At 43.3% G+C, this 16,590-nt stretch overlaps 2 protein-coding genes across 8 annotated transcripts in view; both read left to right on the plus strand.

Annotated features, from left to right (window-relative positions):
* LOC118285581 (transcription factor 4-like) overlaps positions 1-9,993 on the plus strand; it is a 156,775-nt gene extending 146,782 nt beyond the window's left edge. For 6 of the 7 annotated variants that reach the window (XM_047329338.1, XM_047329339.1, XM_047329337.1 and 3 more), the window contains 4 exons: positions 1,530-1,683; positions 1,903-2,132; positions 2,611-2,755; positions 4,750-9,993. In XM_047329338.1, the coding sequence (XP_047185294.1) occupies positions 1,530-1,683; positions 1,903-2,132; positions 2,611-2,755; positions 4,750-4,798 (578 nt within the window). In that variant the 3' untranslated portion in view covers positions 4,799-9,993. Of the gene's footprint in view, positions 1-1,529; positions 1,684-1,902; positions 2,133-2,610; positions 2,798-4,749 lie in introns of all 7 variants that reach the window. The other variant, XM_047329336.1, reaches the window with a different exon arrangement.
* A 5,702-nt stretch (positions 9,994-15,695) lies between these two features.
* Positions 15,696-16,590, plus strand: part of LOC118285133 (cingulin-like protein 1) — a 45,579-nt gene continuing 44,684 nt past the window's right edge. The window contains exon 1 of the mRNA XM_047329523.1: positions 15,696-15,928. The gene's annotated coding sequence lies outside the window, so the exon portion shown is untranslated. The remainder of the gene's footprint in view (positions 15,929-16,590) is intronic.

The raw sequence follows: 16,590 nt of genomic DNA on the forward strand, positions 1-16,590 counted from the left end.
GGATCCTGAGCCTCTGTTGGATTTATTTCTATTAAGTTTGCAGGAAATCAACAAACTTCAGTGTTTGATCTTTTACAGGAAATGATTGAATATGTGCAGCAGCAACTTTGTAAAGACAAATATTATTTAACAAATATACGGAAAGTAAGATTCCAAAACATTTCATGCTAAAAATTATGTTTCTGGATCAGATCCACACCCATAAACAAAATATTTTAAAGCCCCTTGAATTTTTTTTATTTAAAAAAAAAAATAAAAAAAAATATATAGGCCTATATTCAATATTCATGACTACGAAAAAATCTAAGTCAATTATTATTGACGTTATTTGGTGAGTTTAACTCTTGATTGACAGCCCTCCCACTGTCAATCAACTGAATCCTGATTGGTGCACAGAAGTTTGTCACCTTTGTCCAAGTTGCCGTTGTCTTTGTTCTTTCATGTTCACATTTCATTTTATTATTAACAAAAAATATTCACCATTAGAAGAAACGATGACAGCACCAACAATGCATTGTGGGACAGTAGCTCAGTCTGCACACTGACCTCTCTGGGTTCTGAGGTTGTGTGTCGTCTGGTCCTGAGAGCAACTGCAGAGCTGCGTTAATTCAAACTGAGCGTTTCCCTGAGTTTGTCTGCGCTCCGTCTCCTCCGCTGTCGGGTCTCGTCTGTCTGGTTTCACTCAGACTCTCGGAGGCACAAAGTCACTTTTCACACTTTCACAAGTCCTCACACTTTAAAATGCACAAAACACACGGTGATTGTGTGGAAACAGACGCGCGCACACACACACACACACACACACACACACACACACACACACAGGCCGTCACTCTGAGCTGCAGCACAGAATGCCTCCAGTCAGGCGAACGGAGATCCAAAATGGCCGACAGTTGTGTGTGTGTGTGTGTGTTGACTGAGATGTTGGCAGCGTCCCAGTGACGGATCCATACAGACGTCAAATAAAGACGCCGCTGTTCAGCCGAGCGGCGAGACAGAGGCTTAGCGTCCGCACCACAACTCTCCCACGCCGCCATCTTGGAGGTCGACTGGAGAATGAGCTGTTGACTGTGTGTCGGCCATCTGCATCTTCTGACTTTGGAGCGTTCTGTCGTGTTGTTTCAGGATTTTGAGCCTTAATTTCCTTTTTTGAAAATACTACTAATGCTACTGTACTAAGGTACTCAGTGAATTTAGTTTAGTTAGAAATTCAATCACGTTCCCGTTTCATTGTCTCTGTTACTGTTTATGCAGAACAGACGGAGCCGTCTAGTCGGACATGAGGATGGTTTGAGGGGAGGAAGATTTAAAAAAACACTGAAAGACAAAGAAACCTCAGGAAGACGACAACAATTAATGACGATTTAAATTCATCAAATGATTGTCTCTCTCTCTCTCTGTCACTGGTCCTGACTCCGTCTGCGTCTGTGAGTTGTAGACTCCAACCGGGCACAAAAAGGGATGAATCTTTTGAATTTGATAATGTGGGTTGAAATGCTGCATCATCTCGCGTGTCCCCCCTCCTGCAGCTCTGTCCGGAGGCCTCCAGGGCCAGAGCGCCTCCTCCGTCAGCTCAGAGATCAAGTCGGAGGACGAGGGCGACGAGAACCTCCTGCAGGACTCCAAGAACCTGGACAGCAAGAAGGAGGACATCGACTCCAAGGATCTCAAGTCTGTTGAGAGGTCAGGATCTAGCTCATCAGTAGATCGGTGGAGGCGTTGTTGTTGTTCATTCAGCACAGTCAACTGTAACTTCCTCAAAGTTAAACCGAGCTTCCATCCTCAAATCCCTCCTCTTCCTCCTCCTCCTCCTCCTCCTCCTCCTCTTCCTCCTCCTCCTCTTCCTCCTCCTCCTCCTCCTCCTCCTCCTCCTCCCCCGTCCTGGCCGGTTGGTCACCGCAGCAACCCCGACGACGAGGACCTGTCCCCGGAGCAGAAGATGGAGCGGGAGCGGGAGCGGCGGATGGCCAACAACGCGCGGGAGCGCCTGCGCGTCCGCGACATCAACGAGGCGTTCAAGGAGCTGGGCCGGATGGTGCAGCTGCACCTGAAGAGCGACAAGCCTCAGACCAAGTTACTGATCCTGCACCAGGCCGTCGCCGTCATCCTCAGTCTGGAGCAGCAAGTCCGAGGTCAGTTTTAAGAAAACAGACTCTAACAGACATAAAGATGCTTTTATTCTTTGTTTTTTATTTACTCATTTGCTTGTTTTTGTCAGTTTTGTCGTCTTATTGCTCAAATGTTTATCCGAGAAGAGTTGGGTACAGAAGGACTTGGAGAGGTGAAATATCTAGAACCAAGTCCAGTCGCCCCCGACTCAACTTTATAATCAAATATTAACCTAAGAATAAGAATCTTCACAGACATTTCAAATATTTTCATTTTGCAGAGGGAGGCAGCGATTTAAAATTTGATTTTGATAATTTCACTTCAAGGATGAATTACAAAGTGACAAGTTCAATCAGTCCAACAATAGTTTGAAACTAAAGTTGCTTCAAGGGGACGTGCGTGTAGTGCCCCAGCAGCTCCAGGAGAGGGCAGCAGTGGCACCTGTTGATTGTCTTCAGTCGTGATCCGACCACATCTCCTCCTGTTCCCTCCTCCTTCCAGAGCGGAACCTGAACCCCAAGGCCGCCTGCCTGAAGCGCCGCGAGGAGGAGAAGGTGTCGTCGGACGGGACCCCGCTCTCGCTGGCCGCCGCGCACCACGCCGCCGCCGCCGTCATGGGCGAAGGGTCGAACGCCTTGGGACAAATGTAAAAACGCAGCAACATCTCCTCCTCATCCCCCCGTGAATGGTCAGAAGATTTCACTTATACACTAATCTGCTGTTGTACCTTTAGCTCCACGATCTCTGATTCAGACACCAGTTCAGAAACTTTTAATTCTTTTGATGAAGCCATGAAATTGGAAATTACAAACGAACAAAAACTTCCCCACTTTGACAATAAGTTGAGGTTTCTAGTCTTTAATTTCTTTATGGTTACACTTCCAATGAAGGAATTTTGAAAACAGAAATTTGTGTTTTCAGTTTAAAAAGTGACTTGTCCATAAGTTGTCTGATATGAATCCATGTGTTGTTTGTGTTCTCGTTAACCAGTCGCCTCGGCCAAAACGACAATACAACTGGAAATATAGAAGCATAGATTCGTCACTGAGCCGGCCACGAAAGTATTGGAAGAGAAAACAAGTTTTAATTCTCAGCTATAAGTAAAAGTTAACAAAAAAATTCATATGCTCTTATTTAAGTATCACATAGAAAAGTGATAACTCATATTTAAGATAAGATTACACTTTATTATCATGTGAATTTGTCTACAAAACAAAAAACATAATAAAGTAAATATATATATACACTTTTTGCATCACACATTATGAATCAGTGTCTGTTACATTTAGTAACATTGACCATAGATATTTGATTGAATTTGTTTTACTAGGGGAATTTTTATCGCAAATCCAGTTGTATTGTCATTTCACCAAAGTGGTTAAAACTTACACAGACAACATGTAGAAAAATTGTCATTCGATGAAAAAAAAATTGTCCCTGATTATTTATTTATGAATTTGTAGAGAAACATTGTTTCAGTTCCTGACGGTAAAAGTCTGACAGAGCTGATGATAATGTGACATGAGCTCGGTTCTGTCTGGTCTGGTACATTTTAACAACAGATTGGCAGTAAGTGCGATTTTAATGTGTGTGATTGTGTGTTTGTCGCTGATTTATTCTGAAAAATGTGTCATTTGTGATCTCGGCCCGACGACTTTGCAGATAGATTTTATTTGTGTTTGCATCGTGTGAAGTCAAGCTTGTTTACTAAAGTTCTGTAGTCTTGAGGAATCAAAGGGTGAGAAGCTTCACAGTGGAAGACATAGAGCAAAGTCTGTTTTCCTTTATTTGTAATTAATATTAAACATATTAATGACCTTACATGGAACCAAAGATGCCTTAAATATCTACCGAATTGTCTGGGAAAGCAATAAAATAATTTTTGTTCTTTTTAAAATAAGGATATGATAATCATCTTACGAATCTTACATCTCAGTCCTATTCTCGGAAAATAACTGTCAACATTTAAGAAACTTGTTTTGTATTTTTCTGTAACTTGGAGATTCTCCTTGTTGGTGCGTTCAGCAAAACTCCAACATCCAGAATGTGAAGATTAAAATGTGTGGCACAAATGTGTCTGTAATCTCTAGGTTTCAAACAAAGTGGATCAACTGGATGCTGGATTTTTGTGTCATATGACTTTTTGGTCTGTTTCTGCTCAACAACGACTAATGTCACGGACTCCAGAGTTTGACGGGTCCTTGAACGCACCAACAAGGAGGTTTTTTCAAAGAAATATTTCTGTCATTATTTGGCCCAGAATCGATCTGGAGTAAGTTTTCCCAGGAACTGCTGACCAGAATATTTATTTGCTGTGGAAATTCATGGTCACCAGAGGATGAATCCAATTTATTTGGTGGTTCCATCAGCCATTTGTCCACCAAAAAGACCCAACATCCCAATTAGATATTTTCTTTTTATTTCATTGAGCTCGTTCTTGCTCCCCAGAAGATTTACTCTTTCCATTTTTCGCCACTCCATGAATATGTTGGCTTATAATTGGACAAAGTTAATATATTTTTTGCCACTTATTGTTGTGGGTGTAATACAAGCTCAAACCACTAGAGGCCACTAGTTGGGGCTTTAGAGTTAAAGTAAACAAGTTGTTTTTCCCTCTTTCGTTTCTCTCTGTCCCTCCAGGTCGAAGGTGCCCGAGTTCATCAAGATGATGAGCGACCACTTCCTCTGACGCCGTTTCCATGACAACCCAGCACTCAATCAAACCCGTCGTTTCTTCGGCCCGACCGGTCAGATCGGCCTCTTCCTCTCCTCCCGTCTGTCGTCTCCGATGATCCTCCTCTTCGCCCTCTTTGTCTCCTCGTCCTCTTCCTCCTCCTCCTCTGTCGAGAACACAAACTGCAACAGAGTCACATTCGTCGCCGTTGTCACTTTGCATCTGCAGCCGAAGTGAAACTGGATGCTACGTTGGTGGAGACGTTTAAAAAAAAAAAAAAAACGGCCGCCGTCACACGGCTGCTATGAAGTGGCAGCTCGTCGGAGCAAATGGACAAAAGTCTTTGGAATCACATCACCCGAGAAATTCCTCTTGTACTTCTTGTTTTATCAGCATTCCCAGTTTTAAAGAACAAAAGGGTTCTATATATATAAATATATATATATAGTATATATATATATATTAGAAAAGGAAAACAAATGATGAAAACCTTGTGAGGAGGCGAGGGTTGCTCAGCTCAGAGTGGAACAAAACATATCACAAAGTGTTTCAAGAGATTTTTTTAAAAAGCAACAACATTGCGCAGCTGCGGTCGGTCGGTCGGCGGGCGGCGGCCTCCCTCGGCGCCGCGTCTCTGACTGAACGGCAATCTGACGCCGCACTGTGGATGAAGCTGTGCCTGATCTCCGCTTGGATGCAAACCAGTCTGATAGATACACACACACAGAGAAGCAAAGCAACCTGAACAAAAGAACAGTCAAATTTCCAGAAGTATTCCAGAAGCAGACTGACCACTCATACCCCCCCTCCCCCTCCCCACCTGTAAACCACCGACTTCAAGTACAAACTAAAAGGAAGAAGAGATTTGGAAGCAAAATGTTGCGATTGTTGTTGAGAAAAAAATTGAGTTCACAAATGCTTTTTGACTATCATAGATACCTAGAGAAAAAACCTGGGGCTAAACAACGGGGGCAACTTGTTCCCTTCTAAAGCATTCCCTCCGAAACTTTGGTATTGTAAAGTGTAAAACAAATATGAACATTTATGTTTATGGTATTTTTACGTGTTTCATGCCAATCGCCACATCGACTTTTGTCAGACGTCAAAAAATATGACTTTAAATTTTCCTTCATCAAAAACCCCTCGAGAGTTGTTGCACCTGAATGGCTCGTGTGTATCGACTGGGATGAAGAGAATCAATCACTGAACCAATTAATTCATCAATCAACCAGTGAAAGACTCTTTTGGGGTGTTTAAATTTAAAAAGGGGGAAAGAAAGGGAGTGAGGATCATGCAGTAATGCTAAAGTGTACTTTTTAAATGCGGCAGAAAGACAATGCTTTCCTTGACATCTTCATCTGAGGTTATTGTTGAAGGTTCCTTCTCGACAAAGGTCTTGAAAACATCCAGAGTCAGATGTTTGGTGTTCCAACTGAAATCAAAGGATCGCTAGGTAGGTGGTTGTGAGGATGGACAGATGACAGAAGAGACCGATAGACGGATGGATGAGAGGGACGAGGACTGAGCACTGAAGAGATTTCTATTCCACGTTTAGCACATTCCCTGAATCGCATCTACTTGAATCAAGTGCTGCCGATGTCCCGAAGGCCTCAGACCACAGGAGGTGGGGTTGTCGTGGAGGGGGGGGGGGGGGTTAGAGAATCCGAAGGTCCAAACGGTGATGAAACTGCAGGGGACGCAAGGGAACAATCATGGGGGTGAGGGGGGTGTATCATTTTTTGGGGGGGGCCAAGCAGCAAATCAAAACATTCCGTTATTGGATTCGTAAGATTTCATCATTTCCTGGTTTAGTGTCTTTCCAATCATATTCCTAAACCTCGAACCCCATCTTCACCCTCGTACCCCGCCCCAAGAACCAACCGTGGGGGGCTGTAGGACGAGTCTTCGTCGTTGTGTCTCTTGCTACGTCTATTTTAGCTTCAAGTCCTTGGAGTAGAAACTTCCTGGTACGATCCATTCCACTGTAGACTCTCAGATCTGATCCTGCAGTTCCATCTGATTCCTGTTCGATATGAGGAGTGATTTTGGATTGGTTGGTACAGCACAACCTCTCGGGATTTGGAAGGAAGATGCGTGAGAAGGTTGTAGTTTTAGGTTTTAGGCAGCTGGACTTGAGGCAAAGAACGACTGGTGTTTCTGTCTAGGGCCAAATGTGGGTAGAGTCTGGCTCATTCGCGAGGACTCGAGGTATCAGGACAGATTTGTCCGTAACACCAGCGACAGTTCGCAGCCGTTTAGCTGCTGTGGGCCGAAGTGGGACCGGTCCAGAGGCCTAGCAAGAAAGGGTTGCCTCTTGTTCTTTGACCAGCTTTCTTAGGAAGCTCTACTCATACAACAGGATTTCTGAGTGATACGATTTTGGGGTTGGCCGTGACAGAAGTCCTGACCACCACCAGGTGGAAGCAGGAACAGATTTATCAACTCTAGATTGATTGAGAAGGAAACGTTACGGCTTGTTGGACTATCTGCAAGATCCTCTGTCTGAACGCCCCCGTCTCACCCTCACCCCCTCAGTCCAGACCTGTGTTCGATCCCCAGTCCAAGTGCTGTCTTCACTGCTGAGCCGAGCCTTATGAGCCCAGAACCAGAGTCCCAGCCACTCCCCCCGGTCTCCTTGCCCCCCCCCCCCCCCTCCACCCCCCAGGCGGTCCCACAGATGCAATTTGAACATTCACTTCTACCAATGTGCCTTTTTAGAGTTCATATCATTGGAGTTACCAGAGGAGGACATTTTACCTGGTCTTTTAATAGGATGCAAGCTTAGGGAAACCTGTTCTTAGTCGTTAGGTTCTATGCAGTCAGGTTTTTTACCAGACCTGGGAATTTAAAAAAAGCTTAAAAAAGGAGAAAAAAAGTATTTTTTGGATAAAAACAAAAACGAAACTGTATTTAATGTACTGTACACTTATATGTAAGTAGACGGCGTGTTCTGGCTTCAAGCCCAATGGGACAGACGCTTGATTTAGCAAGACGAGCCCCCCGTCGCGGTCCTCGCCCCCCCCCCCCCACCCCTCAGTCCTCCATAACCCCCTAACCTCACCTCCCAAGCCCCGTCCCTGTTTCCATGGTGAACAACGCGTCTCTTCTTGTATTATAGCTTATCAGCTTTTTATCAATATTGATCGGCTTGTCCGTGAGCCAATGTAGTCTTCAGTACAAAGTGTGTGGTTGTATGTTGTAAAACAGATTTTCTTTTTGTTTCTCGCTCTCTCTCTCTGTTTTTTAAGAAGAATCTTTTTCTCTTATTACTTTTTCTTTGTCTGTTCTGGTTTTACCTGTCTATTACAGAAAATGTAAAAAAACAAAAAAACAAAAACAAAAAAAAAAACAGTACAATTCTCTACCCGGCAGCGTTGTTCTCTGTCGGTGGTCATTTTCGATGCGGTTAAAAATCCGACCCAATCAACAGGAAAGGCACGGAAACTGGAAAAGAATCTATTTGAATAAATCAATCTATATATAAATGTACAAAAAAATATATACAATATATGAGGAGGGTGCCGTTTTCTGTCATTCTTTGTGTTTTGCTCGGGGGGGAGGAAGTATTTTCTCAAAGACTGAACCGGCGGAAGTTGGCGAGAAAAATTTTCGACTGACTTTGTTGTGTTCTCCGTTGTTGCCATGACAACATCCTCTTGACTAGTACGGCACCCTGCGCAGGACAAAATTGGAGTGGCGCTCCAACAGCTCCATCCACCGCTATGTATCCACGGCAACGACACACACACGAGACGTTTGTAAATTGTATGCAACAAAATGGCGAACCTTTACCATTATTTTGAAATTGTGTATGTAAAAGTTATATTTTTACATGTAGACTGTTGTTACTTTGTGTTTTAGAAATATGTTGTATCAGTTTTTTTGTTAAAAGATGAAAAAGTAAAAAATTCAGTGTGTGTTGAAAAAAATGTGTCACATTGAAAATGTAGTGAGGTCAAAGTTCCAAATCTTTTTTCTTTCTTTTTTTTTTACATTTGTTTATATCTGTGGGGAACATTTTTGAGGGGTTTTGAGGGAGGACTCATGAATCATAAAAGATATATGATATTTGTTTAATTCTCCATGCCTCATGACATTACCGTTTTCAATTGTATTCTTTGCAGAGAACTGTGTAAATACTCATAAAACATTTTCTGTGGGGTGAGGGCGATGATGACGTTGAAGCTGATGATGAACTTGTTTTGAGTTTTAGTGAGTGGGTTGTATTCGTCCGGTTACAGTAGCCAGGTGCCAACTTTTAGTTTGGGTCAGTGGTGCTCAGTACTGTACGTGGTTTTGGTTTTGCCGACCATCTGAGGTGTGAGTCAAATTAATTATCTCACCAAGAACCAAGCGTGTCAGAGCGGACACGAGACAATTGTCGGGGCCATGTGAAAGATTTCATTTGATTTAATAAATGAATTTACGAGGGGAAAAAAATATTTTAAACCTAAAAGAAATGTAAAAACAGAAGATTAAATATTAATGAGAAATGCAGGATGCCAGAACTTCAAAACACACTACATTAACGTTTAACCGCTTAAATTATGAAAACTGAACCGAGGCATCCTAAGATCGCACACATATCAATTCACTCTGTCGCCCCCCGGTGGCAGTTCTGACTCATGTTGCATTTATTTTTCCCTCAAAAATAAAATGTCTTTGTAAATGTTGATTAAACGAAAGACCCTCGACACCGAATCCAAGATTAATATATGAACATTTTGTAGAAGATTGGAGCGTTGCTAATATAAAACGGCAGGTCGTCAGCAAACAATCAGCTATTTCCCCAAAAAAAAGATATCAGACGGTTTCAGTCATTTCTTTTCAGTGTTTGCCAATAAATACAAATTGAAGCTTTTTGTCAAAAGGAAGAGCTGCTTTGAATCGGACCTGGGTCAAACACGAGGATTGAATCTGTCAGTGTTAAGTGCTAAATGTATTTTTTAAGTAATGTTATTTTTATGATGCTTCATTTCATACTTTCTCTTTGTTGTATAATCAAAGTCATCTCCCGAATTACAGTATCTCCATTTTATGTTATACCCCTGATGTTTCTATTAGCCAAAATGTTAACTTTTCATTTTCCTTTCCTTTTCCCTCCTTGTTGTACATACACACCTCATTTCTCTTTTTAAGTGACTGTGCCATGAGCTTTGTAATCTGTTACTCTGTACCAGTTTTACTGCAATAATGAGTTGAATTCAAAATGGCCACTCTTGTCCTTTGTTTTCAGAGCAACGTCACGATCCATAACCTCGTTTCAATGAACAGATATTGTTCAAGATCAACGCTACTCGACATCAACAGCACAACTAAACACATTTTCGGCACAAAAGAATTTAAAAAACAACATTTTATTAGACATCACCAGTATGAATGTTTAAGTGCCACTTCTTCTGCAGATAATTACCATAGTTCCTGTAAAAGAAAATGACAACATGAAGGATCAAAAGAGCCTTTTTTTTTAAATATATGAATCAAAAAGTTCAATTTGTCCAAATGTCCACTGCCAGAAGAAACAAGTATATGAAATTCCTGCCTGTTTTTTTTTTATCTTTTCTTGTTGAGCATAAATCTTTTCATATTCATAAACCAGTTCAAATGATTTATACTGAAGTTAATGTCTTAGATTTCAAAAATTCCCGCTCAAATTAAATTGATTTACTGTAGTTTTTAGGCTTGTTCCTACTGATCCACTCTATATTAAAGATTTTATTGAGTTGTGCTGACAAAGGTGGATACATTCATGTCTAAATTCAGTTAATACATAACTTAACATAACTTCAAATTTCAAATTTGTTACATTTTCTTCTCTAGTGTTCAGTAAAGCCAGTGTCAGTGTTCATCAGGTTGAGAGAATTTACTTTCCAGTAATTTCTGGGTTATTGTTTGATTGGTGCCATTTATTTATTGGTTAATTCTACAATACGTTCTCACCCAGATTCAGATCAGGAGGTCAGTTTTCATCCCAGTGCATAGACGGGTCCAGGGGTTTTTTAGCCTGTAGCTTAGCACTAAGACTGAAAGCTTATCTCCGTCAAGAGAGAAGAGAAAATACCTTCCGACCATCCAACGCTCGTTAGTCTGGTAACCCGCCAGATTTAGTAGAATTAACCAATTAAAGCTCTTCCGTTTGGATGGCGGCAGATGAATCAAATAAAAACCCGAACTGTGAGTTGGATTGATTGGTGGATTTCTGTTCCGTGTTCGGAGGATGAACGTCGTCCCCACTTGACTCTGGCTTGGTGCCGCGCGTCTACAGGCCCGGACACGTCGTCGCACAGCGCGTCACCGCGTCAGACAGTTTACAGGAAACGAGTGTGCGGTCGGAAAAGGGAGGACAATTTGTTTTTGACTCATCGAGGCAGTTTCGTCTGTTTCTGCCTGCGAGCGACGAGAGTGACGTCTCTTCTCCTGCTGCCAAAAGGAAAGTTAGTGAAGCCTACAGAAGAAAATCAGTGCTACTAAATGACACAAAGGATCATGATAAATGATACAAGTGCTGTAAATTAGTTTTTTATTAGTTTGATAAGTTTCCCTCAAACAATATTCGTAGTGTTGTTCAAGATTAAAACACCAGAAACTGAAAAATCATGTTTCCCTGTTAGGTGGCATTAAAAACTACATTACCCATGAGCCTCAGCTGCTGTTAAGTGAATCAGAGCCGTGTGAAACTCTAAAGTCCTTTGTCGTCGTCGTTGTCGTCACAGTTACCGAATTCGTTTAAATTGCTTCACATGGTTTTTGCACACGCCCTCTGATTGGATGTTTCCTGGCTGAAATGCATTCTGGGAGCTGTAGTTTTCTCCTCCTTTCCCAAGTGCACATTCTTTCTGGCTCGTATCTTTGGCTTTTAGTCAAGAACTGGAAGTTTTCTCACACATTTTTGTGCCGATGACTCCGCCTCACCCTCAACCCTCAGTCACCTCACATCGCCTCCACAGCAACGTATTGAATTCATATTTGTGTTTTTATGATCAAAACATGGACTCAAGAAATAATATAGCATCTGAAAAAAATACTTGTTATTTTTACACTTTTATATTTGACAGTTTTTCTACCTACTGTCTTAATGTGCCAGTAGCGTCATCACATATTTCCCCCAAACATTTCCCCTGTATTTCCAATATTGTAAGAATTTGGATCATCCCGATGAAAGTTATTCATTTTCTTTATGATTCCAAACTAGTTTGATGCCTTTGTAAGTAGATTTAGTTGACACCTGTATTTATTAACCCAAGCAACCATCAGGAGAAGGATTGTCAGTGATGGATCCAAGATGTTCTTCAACTAAACTTATTCCAGCCCTGAATTATTGACATTTGAACCTTCGACTCATCGAGTCTCAGGTCGAGGTTTGTTCTACGCTGTGACACCACATTACAGTTTTTAACAGAGGAAAAACACAATCAATGATTTGAGGGCGGGGGTCTGACCTCCTGACCTCCTGACCTCCTGCTCGCTGAGTGTTGGAACATTTTAAAACCTGCTCAGTTCGGACTGATTGTTCTTCTTTTCGTTCCTTCACCTGAACCTGGCAGAGTCCCGAGGTTGTTCTGTCTCGGATCGTCAGGCGTGGCCCCGCGGATGTTTTCCATTGAACTGAGTTGATGTCATCACACACGTGTGGTCCTTCAGCATTTCTTTTCTTTACCTCATCATTAATGTTTTTTCTTTTGGATAAATACCTGAAATTATACATTTCGGACCAACTTCACAAACAAAACGATGTCTTGGGATGATTCTGAACAATCCCTAGTCTATAGCCTATCCCCCCCAGGGGGGCCCCCCAGAGAACGGCCGATTAGATTAGTCCATTATGTGATCACCAGGTCTAAGTGGGTTAGTATGATGTGGCTGGGAGGGTTGGGGCCCCTGGATTGGATCGGTTTGGTTTGGTTCGAGGTTGGGCCCCCCAGGCCCCTTTTTGCCCCGTGGCCCCCAAAGACCCTTGAAACACTCCTGTCTTAAACAGTAGTGAAGGAATGTAGAAATACTCTCATGTACATAAAGGTACAAAAGTATGAGCAGCAAAATATTTGAGTAAAAGTATTGATTTGTTGCCTCTGACTGATGTATTAATATATGTGTGATCAATAGATGATTAGCATGTAGCTGCTGGGGGTGGAGCTAGCTTCTTTTGGGTGAGATATTGAATAATAATAGTTATCAGTAATATAAAACCAATGTATGTGCTGTATCTCTGTGACCCCTTGGCCCCAACCTCCGGTGATACGGGGTCTTTTCTGTGAACTCACCTGCAGATAAGATTAAACCCAGAACAAATCGTCTCTTTGACTGTTTTACGGTCACGCTCGTATTTGTTCATGATAGCGTTCTGTTCCGGTCCTCACACGTTTCTCAACGGGGGATTATGGAGCAATTCTCTTCTTCAGTCTGAGGATTCAGAAGCTTTTCACCTCGGAGCCACCTGGTTAAATACAGGCTGGAGACAGAAGACCCCTCTGCTCCGGGGTCAACGCTGCGTTCATGGTCCCCAGAGGACCAACTGTCATAACGCCGACCTCCTGACTCCCCGCTGAATGTTTCATTTCATCTTTGGCCCCGACACTCGCAGGACTCAATGACGTTCCTCTGAACTTGATCAACACTTTGTTTTGTGCTAATTAGCAAATGTTTGCGTGCGGAAAACCTGCTGAACCGCCGCGGGTGACCTGAGGGACGCTGGCTCCGATTCTGCTTCACTACGACGTCGCGTCAGTCGCTTCGCTCGCTGCAGTTGAAATATTCGAGCGAAATGTAGAAACAGAGGCGGTTTGTGGGAGAAGGTGAAGGTGAGAACGGACAGATATCTGCGTTGTTCGCGTGAATGAGCACAAAAGTTCCGGCGACCGAACACAGACAGTCGCAGCAGAACATTCAGCAACATGGAGGAAAATCTACTATCAAATCATTTCACACGGGGGAAGAAGAAAAAGTGATTTACACAGAAACAAGTTACTTTTCAACGATGATACTAAACCCACAGTTCAGCTGCGTCGCTGCGGAGGAGCATCACCTCCCCGGGTGTCTTATGTAAGTTGTGGCAGCAGCGCGAGTTCCTCCATGTGTGAGTAAAGGTCGTTTCTCCGGGACGCTCCGAACGAGAGGAAGCAAGACGAGTGGGATGATGAAACCGACTCGGCAACATTGTTTCCCCATTAGAAGCTTCCAGGTCGTAAAACAGTCTGACTGTATCATGGATATGTATCATGGATATGTATCATGGATATGTATCATGGATATGTATCATGATCCTCCCGCTCTTTACTAAAGCTACGTCATCTGTTCCAGAGCTTCTCTCTTCACTTTGTCACTTTGTTTCTGATGCAGGACAACAACCTGGACTTGTCGCTGACTTTCTAGCGCCTCATATTTATTGGTGGAAAGTAACTAAGTACATTTACTCAAGTCCTAATTTCGAGCTACTTGAAACCTCCATCTCCTGGTACATCGTCATTAGTTCTATGACATGTCGTCGCCTCTTGTCCAAGGTCAGCCGATTGTCTCCAACCCTCCTGCGACCCTCGTATGATAAGAGGTAGAGATAATGATATAGATGGTGATATAGATAATGGGTGGAAGGACACATTTCTGAAATGTGTCCTTCCACCCAGTGTGGAAGTGAAATATTGTAGTTATGACTCATATTACGTCATATAAGTTTTAAAGCTCCACCGGTGTGGCCGAGTGCTCGTGAGCAGGCGCGTGCAGAACTTTGTTCACGATAAAAAAAAAAAGAGCCACGTGTTGCACTTTTTATAATCTCACACGGCGAGACACAGATTTCCTCAGAGCTTCCTCGGGTGAGTCAAACGATCCTCCCCCCTGGAGTCTGTCACCTGTTGCTCAGACTCTCCCACAGACAGAATATTCATATGCAAATGTTTTGTTTCATCCGTATCTGTGTCTCATCAAAGAAGCTTCACAGAACAATGACGTGATTGTAGCTCGGTGCCATTTCAGCTGCAGTGTGTACATTGGTGAGTCCATAGTAAATCCTGGCTGGCGGCGGGGTGTGTCCACAGCGCCACGCCAGAGGAATGTGAGGTGTGGTCGCCCCGTGTTGCCCAACACAAAGCAGCTCCGCGTTCAGTCTGACACCCATAGCAACCGGCAGCTGTTTGACCAACAGTCGCTCGTCTCCGAACCTTTCGCAAGAAAAGTTTACCTGCAGGACAAAAGTTTTTTCTTACGCTTACGAGGTTGTGATGCAGGTTTGGATTCATGTGTTTCACGGGAACAGGCTGCAGAAGTTGCGAACAAGTCCTGCAACAAATTCAATCACAACAATAGTCATTTGTGAAGAAAAGGAATTTCCTTTCATGGTGACATCATTTGTTTATTTGCCTTCTCATAACTCATAACCAATCAGTTATCATGTTGTGACGGTGTTGTGCTGTAATTTAGGCACCAGAGGTTCAAGTTGTTCAAGTTTTGGGGTTTAATGCTCCGTCGAGGGTTCAGGGACCTCTGTTGCCATGGTTACAGCAATAAACATATATGTGAAGGTTGAACAGGAAAGGAGGCGTGGCCTTGTGCAAAAAAAGTTCTCAGTTAGATTAAGATCAGACAGAGGGAAATTTATTCAAGTTTTCAATTGTCATAACTTTAAAGTTAGTTTGTTTCTAAATGAAGTCATTTACATTTTTTTTCCCACAGTTTTTGCTGCAGTTTTTTAAATTTTTTTTATGATTATCAGTGACATCAGAGAAGGAAACACAGAAACCAAAAACTCCTCATGGGAAAACAAACATTCCTGAAATAGTTCCAATAGTTTCACGTTGGTGAGCGACTGGAGCTCCAGAGTCCACATCTCCAAAGATGGAGCCAGGCAGCGACAGAGAGAGAGGATGGTAAGAATATATATAGACATTTATGAAAGTGATTTTTCTTCCCCTCCTGTAAATCAGCCCTGACAGGTGGTACAGGCCAGGTGAGAGGACAACTGTTCCAATCCGCGTGCGTCGTGCGCGCCCTCATTACGCGCGGCCTCATTACGCGCGCCCTCCGGTGCGCCGCCGCCTGCAGGTGAGGGCCCGGGACCCCGCCCACAAGGCCAACTCCTGTCAGCCGGGAAGTGCAGCCTGTCAGTCGGCAGCAGAGCACCGAGGAGCAGGAGGCAGCAGCAGCGACCAGCAGGTGAGAGGCCGATGAGGAGCCGCACACACGGTTGGATTCTGCCCGGACCGCCGCGTCCAAGTGGGTCTTGTTGATTTGTGGAACCGGTGCCGTCAGAACTCCGGTGGTTCTGCGTGTTCACGGCGTGTTGTCCCGCAGCTGGAGTTCAGAGGAGTGGACCCGCTGCTTCCTGGAGAGTCTCAGTGTTTCAGAGGAGCAGCTGGACACGAACCTGCTGCAGGGAACCGACTCGAGCGAAGAGCAAAGAACCAAACCGAGAAAGTAGCAACAAGGTCAACATCTCACCACAGTTTGGGTTTTTAGATTCGAGCTCTGCTAGAAATCATCAAGTGAAGAAAAACGAACATGACCAAATACTATGAGTGATAAAACAAGGTATTAATGCCCCAAACACGCAAAGACACTTTGAATATTGCATCATATTTTAATTTAGCTAAACTGTACAAGCAGACAGGAAACTGATTTTAAGGATTAACCTGAGAATCGGGGACACGTTGCCTCCCACCCATGGGCCGTTGGAGTGGCTCAGTAGTACGGGAGGTGTCGGATCATTATCCTCCTCCGCGGTGAGGGAACATCTTCTGGAAGAGACACTTCTTGGTTGTTTGACCATTTGAATTCGTCGCCATTTTTGTATCTGACACTGTGAGTCCATAAAATCC

Source organism: Scophthalmus maximus, chromosome 20 (genome assembly GCF_022379125.1).
Source record: "Scophthalmus maximus strain ysfricsl-2021 chromosome 20, ASM2237912v1, whole genome shotgun sequence".
In the NCBI taxonomy this organism is placed as follows: Eukaryota; Metazoa; Chordata; class Actinopteri; order Pleuronectiformes; family Scophthalmidae; genus Scophthalmus; species Scophthalmus maximus.